The 17,436-nt window shown below is 32.9% G+C and overlaps 1 protein-coding gene across 2 annotated transcripts; it reads left to right on the top strand.

The window, feature by feature from the left end:
• Nucleotides 1–2,934: 2,934 nt before the first annotated feature.
• LOC146732762 (folylpolyglutamate synthase, mitochondrial-like) lies at nucleotides 2,935–14,147 on the top strand. Of its 2 annotated transcripts, none has more exons than XM_085492258.1 (7): nucleotides 2,935–3,025; nucleotides 4,967–5,035; nucleotides 8,590–8,708; nucleotides 8,884–9,076; nucleotides 10,228–10,392; nucleotides 10,650–10,727; nucleotides 13,805–14,147. In XM_085492258.1, exons 2-7 carry the CDS (start codon nucleotides 5,015–5,017, stop codon nucleotides 13,820–13,822), a joined length of 594 nt encoding a protein of 197 aa, XP_085348384.1. In that variant the 5' UTR covers nucleotides 2,935–3,025; nucleotides 4,967–5,014; the 3' UTR covers nucleotides 13,823–14,147. The 2 variants fall into 2 exon arrangements, with proteins under 2 accessions (XP_085348384.1, XP_085348383.1); XM_085492257.1 differs by lacking the exon at nucleotides 13,805–14,147 and adding an exon at nucleotides 11,198–11,539.
• Nucleotides 14,148–17,436: the final 3,289 nt, after the last annotated feature.

Genomic DNA, 17,436 nt, shown 5'->3' with positions numbered 1-17,436 from the left:
AATATTGGGCTTTATTTAACCTCCATTACCAAATTTCAGTAGCGTGCCTGCTCCTGAAATCTTTCTAAAATTGGCAAGCCTTTTTATTAAAACAATAAAAACAATCTTAGATACTGTCTGTATGGTTCAAAATTATGTTGCGAAATCAAAGACGTAAATTTGTTGGCGGGAAAATATGTGGCGGTCAAAGGGTGAGTTTTACAATAACGCTGTGTGAAAGGCCATAGACCCCGGCACGATTATATGTTGTCCACTTCACTCATCCTCAGAACAAATATGTGCTAAGATCTATTCTCTTATTCCAACACTCAGCTAGAGGAAAAATCTCAACGAATCGGGATTATTTTAACTTCAAACATAGGATGGTGATGCCCTGATAAACAACTTCAAAGTTGAGTGTTCCACCTAGGAATGATCATAACCCGTTTACAGAAGTTCATTCTTGAACACAACAGGCCATCATACTGGCAACGCAACTTTAGGATCAAGAATGGGTAAAGGATCAATAATATACTAATGGCATTCCGATTTTAATAAAGAAGTGAAAATTGGGCGGTCTATCCAGCAACAGTAACATATAGTCAGCTAATGATGCAATTAGCTGTAGTCAATGAACCGAATACTCCTAAAATCGATAAATTTCGAAGCATATACTAATCCAGTCAGTTTAATTAATTATCATTATAGTTTTAAGGAATGCGATATTTGAGTCAGAAATATGTAAAATAACGTTTGAGTTTAATCAGTTATCGAACGATTCGTAACAACACGCACATAATGAAATGAATGGAAGCCGCTGCAATGCAGTACACAGCTGCAGACGCTGGCTCTGTTAATCACACTTTCCACATGTTGTTTTAGGTTGAAACGTTGCATTTGTGTTTGTTTTCTGAAGTATTTCAAACTAAAACAATTAGAGAGAAATTGTTTTAGTTGCTCTTATGAAGTTGTGTACATGTCGTGTACATAAAAATATATGAAACATGTATGGTCAGGTATTTTAGCTTGAAACATGCGTGTTTATTCCAGGAAGTACTTCAAGATAAAACAATTTGGAAGTGTTTTAGTTATTCACACGACCACTTTGCGAACCATTTATAATCTGGTGTTTTGGGTTGAAACATCGTTGGTGATTTTGCATTCTTGAATGTTTCAAATTCAACAGTTTTCGAGAATGTTTAATCTCATGTGAGAATGATCAGATGTGATTGAAACTACAAACACCGTTCACCGAATGTAGAGCATCAAAATCCATTAGGGCGCTCTGTACTTAATTCACCACGTGTCCCGATTTCCAGTTGTACTTATAGGTTGGTAAGACAATGTAAGCGTACATACAATTAATGTCTCTACATTCTGGGGTTTGACATAAAAACTAATTGCTGAAGATAATGTCATGACCTATCTCATTATGCGTTGAATCGCACCTTAGGTGATTTTCTAGTTGACATATATACCATATTGTTTACTTACGAGTCCCACTCAATTCTGTTGATACTACTTGCATTAAATGACACATTTATGTCCCCGTAACACTTAATGTAGTATTTTGAACATATGTATTTGTGTGTGTTTATACTGTGCTTAATTTTCACGAAAAGGTGTATCAGTAATTCCAAAAATCACCTTTTTAAATATACTAAAACACTACTGTTTTGATAGGAAATACAGATATTTTATAATATAACGCACATGTTTTAAATTGCAAAAGTGTGCTATTAAAACGGTGTGTGTTAATGAAAAACATGTGTAATTATAAAATCTCACCATCATTCATATTTTTAGATATTTCGAAAACACGGGCAACAGATACGAGAGGGTAGAAAGCGATTTTCATGAATTTATCGTGTACATTAATGTCTATATAAGACTCTTTACAAACGTTACCTGCAGACCCTAACTTTGGATTTAATAAATTTTGAAAACGAGTCCAAATTGCAGTATCGGAAATATGCAGTGCACAGATAATTATTCGCACACATTTGTTCTTGTAGCTTATTCACAGACTCTGCAAAATCATGATAAAGGTCTATCAACATGGTTCACCAAGTATGCAATTTGTATGATTAACCTCGATCTGGGAATCATAAACTACATATATTTATGTTAGACTGACAATTCATTTATTACAGCCTTGTACTAAAGACCTACTTAGAATTATCAGATTTGGGAAAAATTCAGTGCCTTTACGCCAGATCATTGTTCATCAACCTGCCCAGTTTTATTGAAATATGCTGCAAAAAATGTTGGATATGCACCTTGACATTGGACGGAAAAACAAAAGAGTTCAAATTAGTACTCGTCTTTTTAGGCTGCGAGCTGAAACGGGGACTAAAAATGCCGTTTCCTATATTGCGTTTTCTTCTGAATCTCTATGACAGTTTACCAATCACAACATTTTCAGGATGAGTGTGATATTCACGACATGCTTTTATTTATATTCCTACAAACCAATTGCAGGTCTTGTCTATGTTTAGTTAAATTATAGTTATATTTTTTCAAACCAAAAAATAGAATGAATTATCTCGTCGTTGTCAGTTCCCAAAATGTAAAGTAACAGCCACACAAACGAATTAAACTCCCTATTCAATATTTGGAAAGTTGGAATAATTAAATTTCTAATATCTGTATTTCACGAGCTTTCAGAATATGCCCAGGCATACGTAAACACTATTGCTCTAAAAAGGCTGGTAATATAGTGTAATACATACAGTAAACTAATCCTCACATAGTGTGTAATGCTAGATTTATATGGCACAAATATATTCGTTTTTGGAATTTATATGTTGCTATTAATGAGACAACTTAGAGGTAATATTTATATTTCACCAGGTTACTTGTATTCTTTATTATAATAATCGGTTTTAGCATTTGTCCTATTTTTTCAATATTTACACTGCATTCTGTCAGCGAACTATTGAACCTCGAATTATTGAAATACTGGTACATGGAATCAGCTATTTGCGTTTTCAGCACGGAAACTGAATGGTGGTCTGCTTTTTGACTATAATATTTTCTGTGAGAGGTAAATATATTTCATGTACTTCGTTATCAAATATTTATGTTACACCGTTTATGATCTACTTCAAATATATTGGTAACATGAGTATAAGGATATTTGGTCCAAAATGTGTGTGACTGTATTCTGTGTGGACTAGAACTGCATGGGCAGTTTTCAATATCTGGGCGTGTAATAAATTCAGTTCTTAATCATCATGCACAATAGTCGAGGGAAGACATGTGTAGCAAATACTATTCAACTATCAATGTAATACTAGTCGTTGATTTCACATTCATTGCAGTTTATGTAACCATTAACATAATAACATTTTAGCAATTAATATATAATAACAAGTCAATTGAATACCTGGAATCTGAATGGTGCATATGACATGCATTTTGAATTTACCGTTTTAATGTAAAAAGAAAATCCCTTTATGTAGCCTGTTATCAAATAATTAGGTTAGGTGTTTATTTTATGTTTGTCCACATTGCGTGATCGGTATGAGCACAGTCCCTCCATCCCCGGTCTGGAAACGGCGAGTTGCGGGTATGACAAATTATTATCATGTGATCGGCCATGTTGGTATGGTCCGTTTTTCTCTATTAAAACTAGAAGATGAACATAATACCCAATATTAATCTTCACATGGCAGGAAATACGTATCAGGATTTAAAAAGCCAAAATTTCATAGTGCTAATTTTGTTTTGTGTTCGTTGTAGTTGCTTTAATTTGAGTCATATAATGAGGTATCGCTTTGCATGACGGTAAATTTGCCGATTTTGATGAATAGTCTGACGGTATCGTATTCTGTTTGACTTCATGACTCCCTCAGCCTGGGTGTGAATGGTTTGTTTACCCGCAACGCGGTTCTAGACAAAAAAACGCTAGTCGTTTCCAGACCAGGCATAGAGAGACTGTGGCCTGAGCCTTGGTTCGAGTCATGCTCCTAGTAAATATTTATTAAAAGTATTTCTCCTGCTGTGTATTTAGTGTTATTTCTATGTTAGTATCAATTTTATATCTAAAATATGTGACCTGTAATTAAATTTGTCAATTCGTTGCAAAATGAATATTTACGGTCGACAATTTATTCGACCTCGCATATATATACTTGTAATATCCTGACAGCATCGATCAAAATACTGATTTCACTCACGCATTGTGTATACACCACGCTGACAGAGTTCAAGTTACTAGCACCACTATGTGTCTGTTCTTGTGACTCAAGTTGGAAATCTTGATTACATTATCCTAGTAACGTTTGATTACGTCTTTACTTTATAGAATAATATCTAATGTTGCACTCCCTGCCACACTATGACGACTGTCCATGATTGTTAGTGGCCAAAAAATATATTTGTAGCAGTTAGAACGAAACGCTTCAAACTAGGCTCAGTGCTTGTATTTAGCACGGAGCTACGTTCTGCATAAAGTTTCAACGCCACGTTGTATAAATCCTTATAGCGGTGGTCTTTTTAACTATTGAAGATGCCCGACGTTTCCTGTCTCTCCGACCGGTAGATGAAGCATTCTCCATTGTAAATTTCTTTGTGTTAAACATATTAATCAAGCTACAATTGCCAGAGAACTAGTTTAACTGTAATACCACACGATTGAAACACCAAATTGTCGTTGGTAAATAGACACTATAGTGTTTGAGGCCATTGCACGAGCAAACGTGATTACACGGAATAAAACAATAGATGAAGTAAGTGCAGGGGAAAAGGGCCGAACAACAACAAAAGTGTTTTAATTTCTGTAGACTTTGAATAAGTGTATAATCGTTAGTCGACTAGCGAGGTTACATTTTTATTAGCTTCTAGAACGAGCTAAAGAAAGGTCACAACATTCAATATATTATAATGACAGGTGTAGAACATGAACCAGAAATTGTTTGTAATAATATAATCTTAAATAACAATATTTCCATAACAAGATAATCATTTTTTGTTCATTTTCCAGAAATTCGGCAAGAACATTTGAGTGGTATAATATTGAAAGCTTGTAGTTATGTCGAAGAACAATTATTTGGTGAGATTTGATTTTGAAAAAGTATTCTTTAATTATATGATTTATTATTATTATTTTATTTAAACAATTCGTACTGAACCTTGAATACTAGTTTTGATATATGTGTGGTTATTATAAATTATGTTGTATTTGTCCGAGATGCAGCCCGTGTTTTTTTTCATGTGCTTAGTGTGGGCATATTCAATATACAATGTATTCTGTAAATAGTATTCTTTAATTATATGATTTTTTTATTATTATTTTATATAAACAATTCGTACTGAACCTTGAATACTAGTTTTGATATATGTGTGGTTATTATAAATTATGTTGTATTTGTCCGAGATGCAGCCCGTTGTTTTTCATCTGCTTGGTGTGGGCATATTCAATATACAATGTATTCTGTAAATAGTATTCTTTAATTATATGATTTTTTATTATTATTTTATATAAACAATTCGTACTGAACCTTGAATACTAGTTTTGATATATGTGTGGTTATTATAAATTATGTTGTATTTGTCCGAGATGCAGCCCGTGTTTTTTTTCATCTGCTTGGTGTGGGCATATTCAATATACAATGTATTATGTAAATAGTATTCTTTAATTATATGATTTTTTATTATTATTTTATATAAACAATTCGTACTGAACCTTGAATACTAGTTTTGATATATGTGTGGTTATTATAAATTATGTTGTATTTGTCCGAGATGCAGCCCGTGTTTTTTTTCATGTGCTTAGTGTGGGCATATTCAATATACAATGTATTCTGTAAATAGTATTCTTTAATTATATGATTTTTTATTATTATTTTATATAAACAATTCGTACTGAACCTTGAATACTAGTTTTGATATATGTGTGGTTATTATAAATTATGTTGTATTTGTCCGAGATGCAGCCCGTGTTTTTTTTCATGTGCTTAGTGTGGGCATATTCAATATACAATGTATTCTGTAAATAGTATTCTTTAATTATATGATTTTTTTATTATTATTTTATATAAACAATTCGTACTGAACCTTGAATACTAGTTTTGATATATGTGTGGTTATTATAAATTATGTTGTATTTGTCCGAGATGCAGCCCGTGGTTTTTCATCTGCTTGGTGTGGGCATATTCAATATACAATGTATTCTGTAAATAGTATTCTTTAATTATATGATTTATTATTATTATTTTATATAAACAATTCGTACTGAACCTTGAATACTAGTTTTGATATATGTGTGGTTATTATAAATTATGTTGTATTTGTCCGAGATGCAGCCCGTGTTTTTTTTCATCTGCTTGGTGTGGGCATATTCAATATACAATGTATTCTGTAAATAGTATTCTTTAATTATATGATTTTTTATTATTATTTTATATAAACAATTCGTACTGAACCTTGAATACTAGTTTTGATATATGTGTGGTTATTATAAATTATGTTGTATTTGTCCGAGATGCAGCCCGTGTTTTTTTTCATGTGCTTAGTGTGGGCATATTCAATATACAATGTATTCTGTAAATAGTATTCTTTAATTATATGATTTTTTATTATTATTTTATATAAACAATTCGTACTGAACCTTGAATACTAGTTTTGATATATGTGTGGTTATTATAAATTATGTTGTATTTGTCCGAGATGCAGCCCGTGTTTTTTTTCATGTGCTTAGTGTGGGCATATTCAATATACAATGTATTCTGTAAATAGTATTCTTTAATTATATGATTTTTTTATTATTATTTTATATAAACAATTCGTACTGAACCTTGAATACTAGTTTTGATATATGTGTGGTTATTATAAATTATGTTGTATTTGTCCGAGATGCAGCCCGTGGTTTTTCATCTGCTTGGTGTGGGCATATTCAATATACAATGTATTCTGTAAATAGTATTCTTTAATTATATGATTTTTTATTATTATTTTATATAAACAATTCGTACTGAACCTTGAATACTAGTTTTGATATATGTGTGGTTATTATAAATTATGTTGTATTTGTCCGAGATGCAGCCCGTGTTTTTTTTCATCTGCTTGGTGTGGGCATATTCAATATACAATGTATTCTGTAAATAGTATTCTTTAATTATATGATTTTTTATTATTATTTTATATAAACAATTCGTACTGAACCTTGAATACTAGTTTTGATATATGTGTGGTTATTATAAATTATGTTGTATTTGTCCGAGATGCAGCCCGTGTTTTTTTTCATCTGCTTGGTGTGGGCATATTCAATATACAATGTATTCTGTAAATAGTATTCTTTAATTATATGATTTTTTATTATTATTTTATATAAACAATTCGTACTGAACCTTGAATACTAGTTTTGATATATGTCGATGCCTAACACAAACAGCAATATTAGCATGGTTAGTATACCTAGCGATCAACGAACTGGCAAGATGTTAGTGTGTATCATCTGCCTTATTCTTTAATTACAAGTTGTCGTCATAATAATAATAACTCACAAGAAAACATATCATATATGCCATTGTTTAATGCAATTTATTAACAGGAAGTTCAAAGGGCAATGGAAGGTATTTTACGTGATGCGTCTCGTCCGATTAAATTTCTCAATAAGAGTTGGTACAGCACTAAAAGCCTCCCTGAAATGCGTGACAACATAAAAAGAGTTGATATCAGTGTGAGTTCAAGCATTAACAATAAACATGATTTCTTGGAATAAATTATGATGTTTCACACAGACTAAGAAGAAAACAAATTAGGCGCATAAAGTATAGTACCAAAATTTGTGACTCTTAATGGTGATAGAAGAAACAATATGACTGTCATGTTATTGGTATTCATATTTTCTCCAGTCAATGTCACTTGTTTTTGCACTGGATTCAATAAATTAGGGTACTGGGTTTTCAATCTGAATATTTGGTTTACAACATACAAAGTGACTGTTACTGTGCATTTCTTATGATCTCATTAGCTCAAATTAAGATGTTATTAATAATATCTTATTCAATTAATTGTTTATTTGTCTCTGTAAAGACTGAAATCACTGAAATTTGTATATTTAAGTATGGTGGTAATATGGGAAGGTTGTTTCATTACTACACAAGTGCATACACACACAACATGACGATGTGTTCGTATGTTGACATCATATGTCATATAAGCACCTGTTGCGGAATGTAAAAAACATACAAAAAGTGTTGCTTCCTGTGCACATTGCAATTTTAAACATATAGCATGCACGAATCAACAAATAACTCACCAACATAAGTACCAACATACTTGGAACTAATTTTTTTAGTTTTGAATAGAAGCTTTATTAACATTTCAGTATGTAACAATTCAAATCTCTATTTATAGCTGTATAATTTGAATATGATTCAGACTTTTGAATAGTTACAATAAAAATATTCAACAATGCAATAATCATCAAAAAGGCTAAAACACAAAAGTAAAGTTTGAAATTATTGCTTTCTGAACACACATAATACATCATTAAATCCTCAATTGATCGCAAAGCATTTCAAGTGTAATTTCCTATACTCAAACTGAAAATATACTCAATTCAAAATGATGATGATGATTACATTGTTGTTTCGTTATTAGCTTGATGATGTTGATGGATTGAACATAATTCATGTAAGTGGTACCAAGGGTAAAGGTTCTGTGACTGCTTTTTGTGAAAGTATATTACGAGCAAATGGATTCAAAACAGGATTATACAGGTAAGTAACAATATTAACTGTCATTGGATTCATTACATGGTACAAAAATAATGATTAACAATGCATCAAAATCTGGTTTTGTTTATCAATTTAAAATCGTTAAAATGGCATTATCTATGTTGGAGTGTTTGACAGTAGATTATAGCAGTACTGTAATAACTATTATTATTTCTAGCTCACCACATTTGGTAGAATTTCGTGAGCGAATCCGTATCAATGGTTTAACACTGACAAGGGATGTTTTCAGTAAATATTTCTTTGATGTCTACAATAAATTAGAGTCAACAAAATGCGGGTATCCTGAAACTATACTGAATCAATTCAGATTTATGACACTAGTGGCATTGAATGTGTTCATACATGAAAAGGTGAGACCTTAAGAATTGTACTATATTGAACATAAAAGAAGAAACAAAGTATTATTCAACGTACCATAAATATTCTAGGCCAAACAAACAAAAAAACAAACGACCACGATTGACAAACAATACACAAAACAAAAACAACACTGCATGGTATATAAGAATTTAGGTGTTTCGAAATAAGTGACATTTATACGGAATTGTATCACAGTTAGATACACTTCGAGTCAGAGTAAGAGTGGTTGTTACCTGTGAGTTTTCCATTTAAGCCCGCAATTTGGGAGTGAAATCGGCAATACTGTTCAAATGCACCAATGTCTGAGTTTACGGAGATTATCTGCATAATTATTTGTTTTTCTTGTTAGTTATTATGACAGCTAGTAGATCATTGAATGTCACATGTATTTAAGATTTTAAGATTGAAAATTGGGTAAAAGGTTGCCCTAATCAAAATTTAAATCGATCATTTTTCCTGTGTGTTACCCATCGAACATATTTTCAAATAATGTACGCTTAATGACAGTCGCACTTGCCATGCAAAAAGTCATCCTGTGCTCAATTCATGTCAAAGTTTTTCCACGGTTTTGCATCTTGCGATCATTCCAGGATTCCATTACCAAGAGAGTGTGACAACATATAATGTACCATCACTAACATTCACACATTATATATGCACTTAATATTGATAATTGGTCTTTAAAATTTCACAATTGGTCAAATCCTTAAAATTCGGTGTTTGGCCCAATAAATACACTTTGTATTTCTTGAATACAGAAAATGATACATTTTGGAACCAATTCTCAGTCCTAAAATGCCTAAAATTAAAACTTACACAGGGCATCCACATGGGTGCCTGCTTCTAACAACAAAATGTAATCAAAACTTTATTTTCATTGTTTGACTGACAAACTTTTATCGTCTGACTATATACTATTCTGATAAAATACTCAATGATAGCAATTTGGCTCCAAAACACATAAAGACGTGACCCATTGAATGGAAATAAACAATCAGATTGATCTACAATTATCAAATAAACAAACATAAATTATTAGAAAATACCAGGCGCATTGCTGTGGCGCGAGTTTTAACCTTGTAGTATGCTATCAATAATCAGTTTATAAATATGTAAACTGTATTTGTGAATATATTTCTAGGTTGATGTTGTCATTCTTGAAGTGGGCGTTGGTGGCGCTTATGATTGCACCAACATTGTGCAAAGCCCGAGAGTGGTTGGCATCACTTTATTGGACTTGGATCATACAGATTTGTTAGGAGACACAATTGATAGCATATCATGGCACAAAGCTGGAATATGCAAGGTGAGAATTACATTTACAATCGGCAGACAATTTAATCACCAATGACAAATTTAAAAAAAATCACTGAAAATATTGCGGTTTTTAATGTTTGTAATATGAAACAATATATATATTATCATGCTTATAGCGAAAAAAATTGTCTACACATGTTTCTATGTCGATCTCAACATTTTTTGTTACTGTATATTAGCTTTATGAAACACCTCTATGATCATTAAAAAAATTAGTGAAGATAAAAAAAATGTTTTATTCAACAGCCTGGCCGACCAGCATTCACAATCCCACAAGTAAAGGAGGCCATAGATACAGTGAGACGTAGAGCCACTGAAATACACGTGAGTGTAAATATAACAATTAAAATACTCAGATAGAATTACAATGACAGATACTTGGCAGTATCATTAACTGAACTATACATTAATAAGTAGAATAAATCATTTAAAAAAAATTGTCGCATATTACAAATTATTATACATTTGTCACCGTAACGCCATAAATTACAGCACGCCGTAATTTTGCGGTATTGCACTTTTCATCCTTCCATATTAGGAAACGCGAATTCTAAATATGGAACGATTACCAGGGTATGACCGGATACCACACAAAGAAGTTCGCTAAATATTTTTTAAACGTTTTGGATTACGGCATTCTCATGATGTATTCCTGGGAAGTAAAGATGTATAATAATAAGGTTATTACGAGGATACTGCAAAGTATGCACGAAGACAGTACAGCGAATGTGACCGCGTACTGTCTGATTACTATTATTCACTATTGTCATTCAACAAGAAACTCCTGTTTACAGGCACCGATTCAGATTGTGCCCGACTTGGATGATTACGATTGGCAAGGGAAGCCAATGAAGCTTGGACTTGCTGTGAACATCAACGTATTAACGCATCTTTAGCAATACAGTTATGTAGGACATGGATAGAAGAACATAACCTACGTACGTACATATGTTGCACATGTTCACGTGATATGTACCCTTTGCTACAACATGACTTTGATGTTAAATAATTGATTCATAATGACACTTGTATGCTACTTTAAGTTTTCATTTTCAGCATTTGAATAATATCCTAGTAGTCACATTCTTTTGATTGATATTACTTAAACATCAATATTGCACGTCTCCTGTGCATTATATGTTAATAAAATTGAAATTGACATGAATGTGTTATTAAAATATGTTTTCTTTTATATCACATTTGAATCTATTTCATTTCGAGTGTTACTTACTTCTGTTTGTTTATTAATGTTTGTTTTACATCGAAATGATTATTTTGTAAGTGGAAAAGCATACAATATCTTAAACTGTTGATTGACGTATCAACTAACTTAGTGAGTTTCTCGAGCGCACTGAGTCTGCTAGTGATTTTCATCAGCTTCCGTTCAAAGTACAAAGCTCTTATACTCTTATATACAACTTATACGACCTTGATTATAGCTACATATAGCACACATGATCCAAGTGGTTAGGTAGTATTAAACATCATATATCGATGTTTATCAAATCGTAATCCTCCCGACCCGAGTATAACAACCCTTCTTACTATTACAATTCATAACCTATGACATATGATATGGCAGCCTTCATTAACCCAACTTAATTATCCATGTGAGAATGGTCTTTTCGTTATGACATTTCAAGATGGTTTTAAATAAATAAATAAATAAATAAATAAATAAATAAATAAATAAATAAATAAAAAGGCTTTCTAGAAATGCTTTCATTGTCACACCTGACAAAGCATCCGCGGTAATGACCATTCTGAGAAACATTACTGTATGGCTATTTGGACGGCTACGTTTTACACTGCTACACATTAACAGTATACCTCTTAATCATAAACAGCAAGAAAGTGTTCATTCTTGCATGTTTGTGAATATATGAATTGCATTCACAGAATATTATATCAAAGCCTTACGTTTTCACGCTAAAAATGCTGATACATCTACCCTGCATGATACAATGGTTCGTCACAGGAATCGTGTTGAGAAAGTGTTGATATTCAATGTTACGCATGGTATGGATGCTAAATTATTATTGGAGCACCTGGTGCAATGTAACTTCACAGCAACTGCCTTTAGCCCAAATATCACTGATGTAGACGATTTAGTGGAAAGTAAGCAATCAGTAAAGTTTTCGCACAACATATAAACGTCACTAACATGGTTCACTGCTATCATTTGCACTGTAATATTTAATAATCTGCATTATTAATGTTTGTATTACCTACCAGTTAACTTCAGTTACATTAGTAGTAGTGACCACCAGATGGAAAGAAATGAATTATTTTCAACTGATGTACAAACACATGCGATTTGTATGTCTGGTATTTGTCTGCATACCATGGATTCACACGTTGACAAAGCTAGAATGCTCAAGATTCACTTATGACAGACTTTGTTGGCGCTAATAAGCGTACTTGTAATATATCGTGGAGAACTGGTACATTTGTTGATGTGCTGGTTCATTGTAACCAGCTGTTTCATACTGTTCGAGTAAATCCTACTTGTTTTGCAGTGTACAATTTTTTAGGGCATCATTTTTTCCTTCAATATCAATTAAAATGATGTATTGTCATCATTAAATGGTTGTAGATTATCAAGCGATAGAGAGGCAGCATATTTCTAAGTTATTTCTAAGTTTCACAAGATTCTGGGAATTCATAGGGAATATTATCTGGTATGCCAACAACCTCGGGTTGATCTAAATTTGCTGTTGCATTAGTTTGCATATTCTGTTCACGATGTTAATCTTTATAGTATACCTGTACTGAAAATATATTGAGACATAGTAGGTATTCTAATGAGATTGGACCGATTTGTTTGGTGAAGTACTTTCCACTACCTATCTATAAACAGTTCAAATAGTGATATGGTACAAATGAATTTTTAATCCACCACTGTCATTGGAGTTGACATTTCGTATATTAGCCAGCTGTTTTTATATAAAGTAGCTAGATTACTGTTAGTGGTAAAATCTACAGGAGTAATGATATATCTGGTGTTATAAGCAATTACTCAGACTTTTGACAACACTGAGTCTCCTGTTACTCTCATTCTTTTTTTGTGTTCAATTATGCGTGTCATTTGTACGCATGGATCGCTGCAGAATAGTGCAGAAATCGTGTCTTTTTATCGAACTTCTTGTGAAATTAACCTCATAAACTAAGCACTTTCCTCATATTTTGAGAGCTTTTTACTACCTATACTAAGTTAGCCACATTTATTTGCTGAAATTGTTTCACAAATTATTTGCAAGCTAGGCTGTTTGTAAATTTAAATCGCACTCTTGTGCAATCTATAGCACCGATTTTGATTGTTTTGAAGCATTTCTTTTTAAGTACAAATGACTAGCGGAAACTTTTGTTTGAAAGCCATATTTTCTTTTCTTATATTCTAGAAACTTTTGAGAACCTAGTAAAAGAACTTGCGATTTGCAAAGAGAACAAAGTCACATTTCAGGCAATGAAAGAGGAGTTATGTGATGCATTGCCAAGTAACCCCACACCTGTAAGTTTTGTTTGTGCTATGCACTCTGTACAGTGGGCAGCCTGCGACAAAGATCCATATATACCACATCCAAGACACAAGGATCCAACGCCACCTCAACATATCATGGAAGCAGACCATCTACAGGTCCTGGTCACTGGAAGTCTTCTTTTAGTCGGTCGAGTCATTGGAATTCTTGTTCCAGATTTTGTACCAAACGGCAATGTATTTGGTGGTGATTAGCTTTGCCAGTTTACAGCAATGTCTCTATAATCTATAATAGAAGAATTTTGGTATTAGTGCTATTATTGAAATAATAACTAGCTAGTGTGATTTCAGCAGATATTCGAAGGGGTTAGAGGGAATAAAGGAAAGGATATGTTTTATTCTACAATTTAGCTATGCCATTATATTTGCACACCTGCATGGCCAAACACTGCATTAGCAGTATCTTTAATTAGCTGTGTGTATGCAAGGGTTTAATTACCATTAATTTAGATTTATATTAAGTACTATATTATATTTACTGTCCCAATGTTAGTTAATACTGTGTTACAAATAGGCATTTTCAATGCAAGGGGAAGCTGGATTATAATGTAATCACAAATAATAAATAAATTTGTAATTTTTTCTGACCCAAAATTAGCTGAAATGCACGTTACGGTCTTCTGGTGAAAAAGTTGTGCTCTAGAAAGTTGGCTAATGTATAATTGTGAAGTTGTCGTCTGTCATTGAGCACGGACATGATGCACTTCGTGTAACCATATTGCATTCAAGTTTGTCTATTGTGTCTAATTGACTTGTTTTAAACTTAACCCTCGATTGATTTTGCAATTTTTGATTATTTGAATCTTGAGATTCATTTGATAATTTGTCTGTACAATTTATTTCTCAATATAATATGATGTTATTGCGAGGATACTGCAAAGTATGCACGAAGACAGTACAGCGGCAGTATCGACCGATGCGCAGCGGAGGTCGATGTGACCACGTACTGTGTGAGTACATTGTTATACATCATTACCTCCCAAGAATACATCATGGGATGCCGAAATTCAAAACGTTTAGAACAGATTTAGGCATTACGGTGACAGATGTATAATAATATATAGTATTCTGAGCATTTTTGATTTACTCGTACTTTATCTGCACTTATTTACATGTATTCTGTCCTAAGTAATAAATATGTTCAGTGCGTGGATATAGTACTTTGATAGTGAGCTAATATTGATAAACTATTTTTTTAGTATAAACAATTCCAATAACACACTCTCAGGCATGTCCAGTCAGTTGAAAAGAATGAATATAATGGAACACATTTGAAAAAAAAAACAATGCGATAGACGCGCTCGTTAAAAAGTTTATTCCAATAGCACGATTCATGATTTTATCGTGGACAACAAATCTAGTCGTATTGAGCGTACAAGGTTGCCAAGTAAGACCACTTTTTGTATGGATGGCATTTCTTAATTCATGTACATTACCGTCCTAAAAATTATGAGAAAAGTATTAGTCAGTGCCAAATTATATATTCCACAGAATTTTGTCTTTGATGAATATATTGGGAATCTGTAAGTTATGATTTTTGTTTGATTATTAGCATGATCGACATGCATATTTTGCTGTGTGATTTTTCTGAAATCGAACGATATTGTTGACATTGTGAGTGTATGATACATAAATTGTTCAATGTACGTTATACATTCCGGAGATGAACATGATAGTAAAGCATTATTTCCTGAATGAACATTATCATTGCATTCAAGTCATACATGATCAGTAAAGAACACACTGCTATAATAATAATATAAATGATAGCCCAGCGTGGCACGACTTGCTGCTAATCCACACTTAACGCAATGTTTTTCTAAGATGAAACTTTGGGGTATTAATATGGATGTTGTTGAATTTCAACACAGAATTGACACATTGTCGTACACAATTATTTAATTGTTTCATTGTACACTGTGCAACGCGTGGCACATTGTTACTGAGGCCAACAAAACGTTTCACTATTATGATAGAAATACGCCCTCACTCATTCACTGTATACTAGTATACATTTCACTGGTGGATGTCTGTAGTATAAAGTATGGACGTTGGAGAAGATCATCTACAACATTACCAACTGGCCAGGTGAATTAACCATTCGACTTTCATATCTTTAGAGTGAATCCTATGTGGAGCTATAGCAGGCCACATTTAACCTTTTAAGCTCCATTGTCACCTTATGGCAGCATTTCTGTTCCTGACATTAAATCTTGTAAACAAAAATTGACAAATCTTTTTATCAAAAATTAAAAGTCAATCACAGATACTATCTGTATGATTCAAATCTATATTGATAATAAGAAAGAATTTTGTACTTTTTTTGGCAAGAAAAATATCTGTCGGTCAAAAGGTTATTCTTACAATATGGCAGGGTGACAAACCATAGACCCCCCCCCCCACACACACACACATTTGTTTTTCATCACTCTCATCAAAAATATTTGTTAAGAAGCAAACTCTCATTCCCACTCTCACCGAATCTATTTAATTTTAAAAAGCTAGATTCTAACTTCAAACATAGGGTGATGATGTTCTGGTACATGGATTCAGAGCTGAGTATGCCACCTACATGCAGGGCAGGGCAGGGGATCAATAATATATGAATACCATTCAGATTCAATAAAGAGCAAAATATCAGATTGAGCGGCGGTCTATCCAGCAACGGTAACAGATGATCAGCTAATGACGCACAGGTATTAGCTATTGCAACTGAATCAGGTTGTACATTCTACGTTCTCAGAACATCCAAAGTGTCAAAAACATGAAAACGCAGTCAGTGCTATTCTGGCATAATCAGCTGATCTTTATCGTCCCATATATGACATCAGGTTGCGGTGTATGCATAACATCACATCTCAGCAACATATTATTCAACAACGCTGTTTTCTTTTTCAATTATACCTTCATGTTCACAAGATATTATTTTCGATACTAGCATCATTAACATAATTTATTCTTGCCTTAGTGTAAGTGAAAATGCCGACAGTAAATGCAGCAATTTGAAACAAAACAAAAGGTTTATTGCGAAATGCGTCGAAATTATTGTAAAATGTTTGTGATGTGGTCGTAAGTAAACGCCATTTTGTATGTTACATGCTTGGGAGTTTCATACAGCCAAACAACTCCAATACAAACCAGATGCGACCAAACCAAGGGCGTTATGCATTGCATCAATAATTCCATCTGCTTGAAAAGATTAGTGGAATTATTTGAATGTAAGTATATCAGTTACATGCACTGGTTTTCACGAGTAACTGGATACCAGTAGAATAATAATTATTAGAATAATATACGTACTAATAAAAATACAAACAAAGCATTCTCTTCATATTCTATGCTGATTTCACACGTATTAGATGGAGAAAGCCGTAAGTTTTCATTAGCAGTGAACATGAGAGTCGTGAACAATATTTACCCCCCACCGACGAAGAGTGATTGCGCAGGTGACGCAACTGTGTTCCTTTATGAAAGAGAAATTATGCTAAAGAGACT

This window comes from Saccoglossus kowalevskii, chromosome 17, assembly GCF_978046115.1.
Source record: "Saccoglossus kowalevskii chromosome 17, keSacKowa6.1, whole genome shotgun sequence".
Lineage (NCBI taxonomy): Eukaryota > Metazoa > Hemichordata > Enteropneusta > Harrimaniidae > Saccoglossus > Saccoglossus kowalevskii.
The sequence above is the reverse complement of the archived record's forward strand: the minus strand, read 5'-3'. Positions and strand labels throughout refer to the sequence as shown.

Bases quoted from the DNA above. Each gene is read 5' to 3' on its own strand.
- LOC146732762 (XM_085492257.1), top strand. From the start codon at position 5,015: ATGTCGAAGAACAATTATTTG. The intron at 10,393-10,649 runs GTGAGAATTACA...TTTATTCAACAG, and splicing joins ACAAAGCTGGAATATGCAAG to CCTGGCCGACCAGCATTCAC. The intron at 10,728-11,197 runs GTGAGTGTAAAT...TCCTGTTTACAG, and splicing joins GTAGAGCCACTGAAATACAC to GCACCGATTCAGATTGTGCC.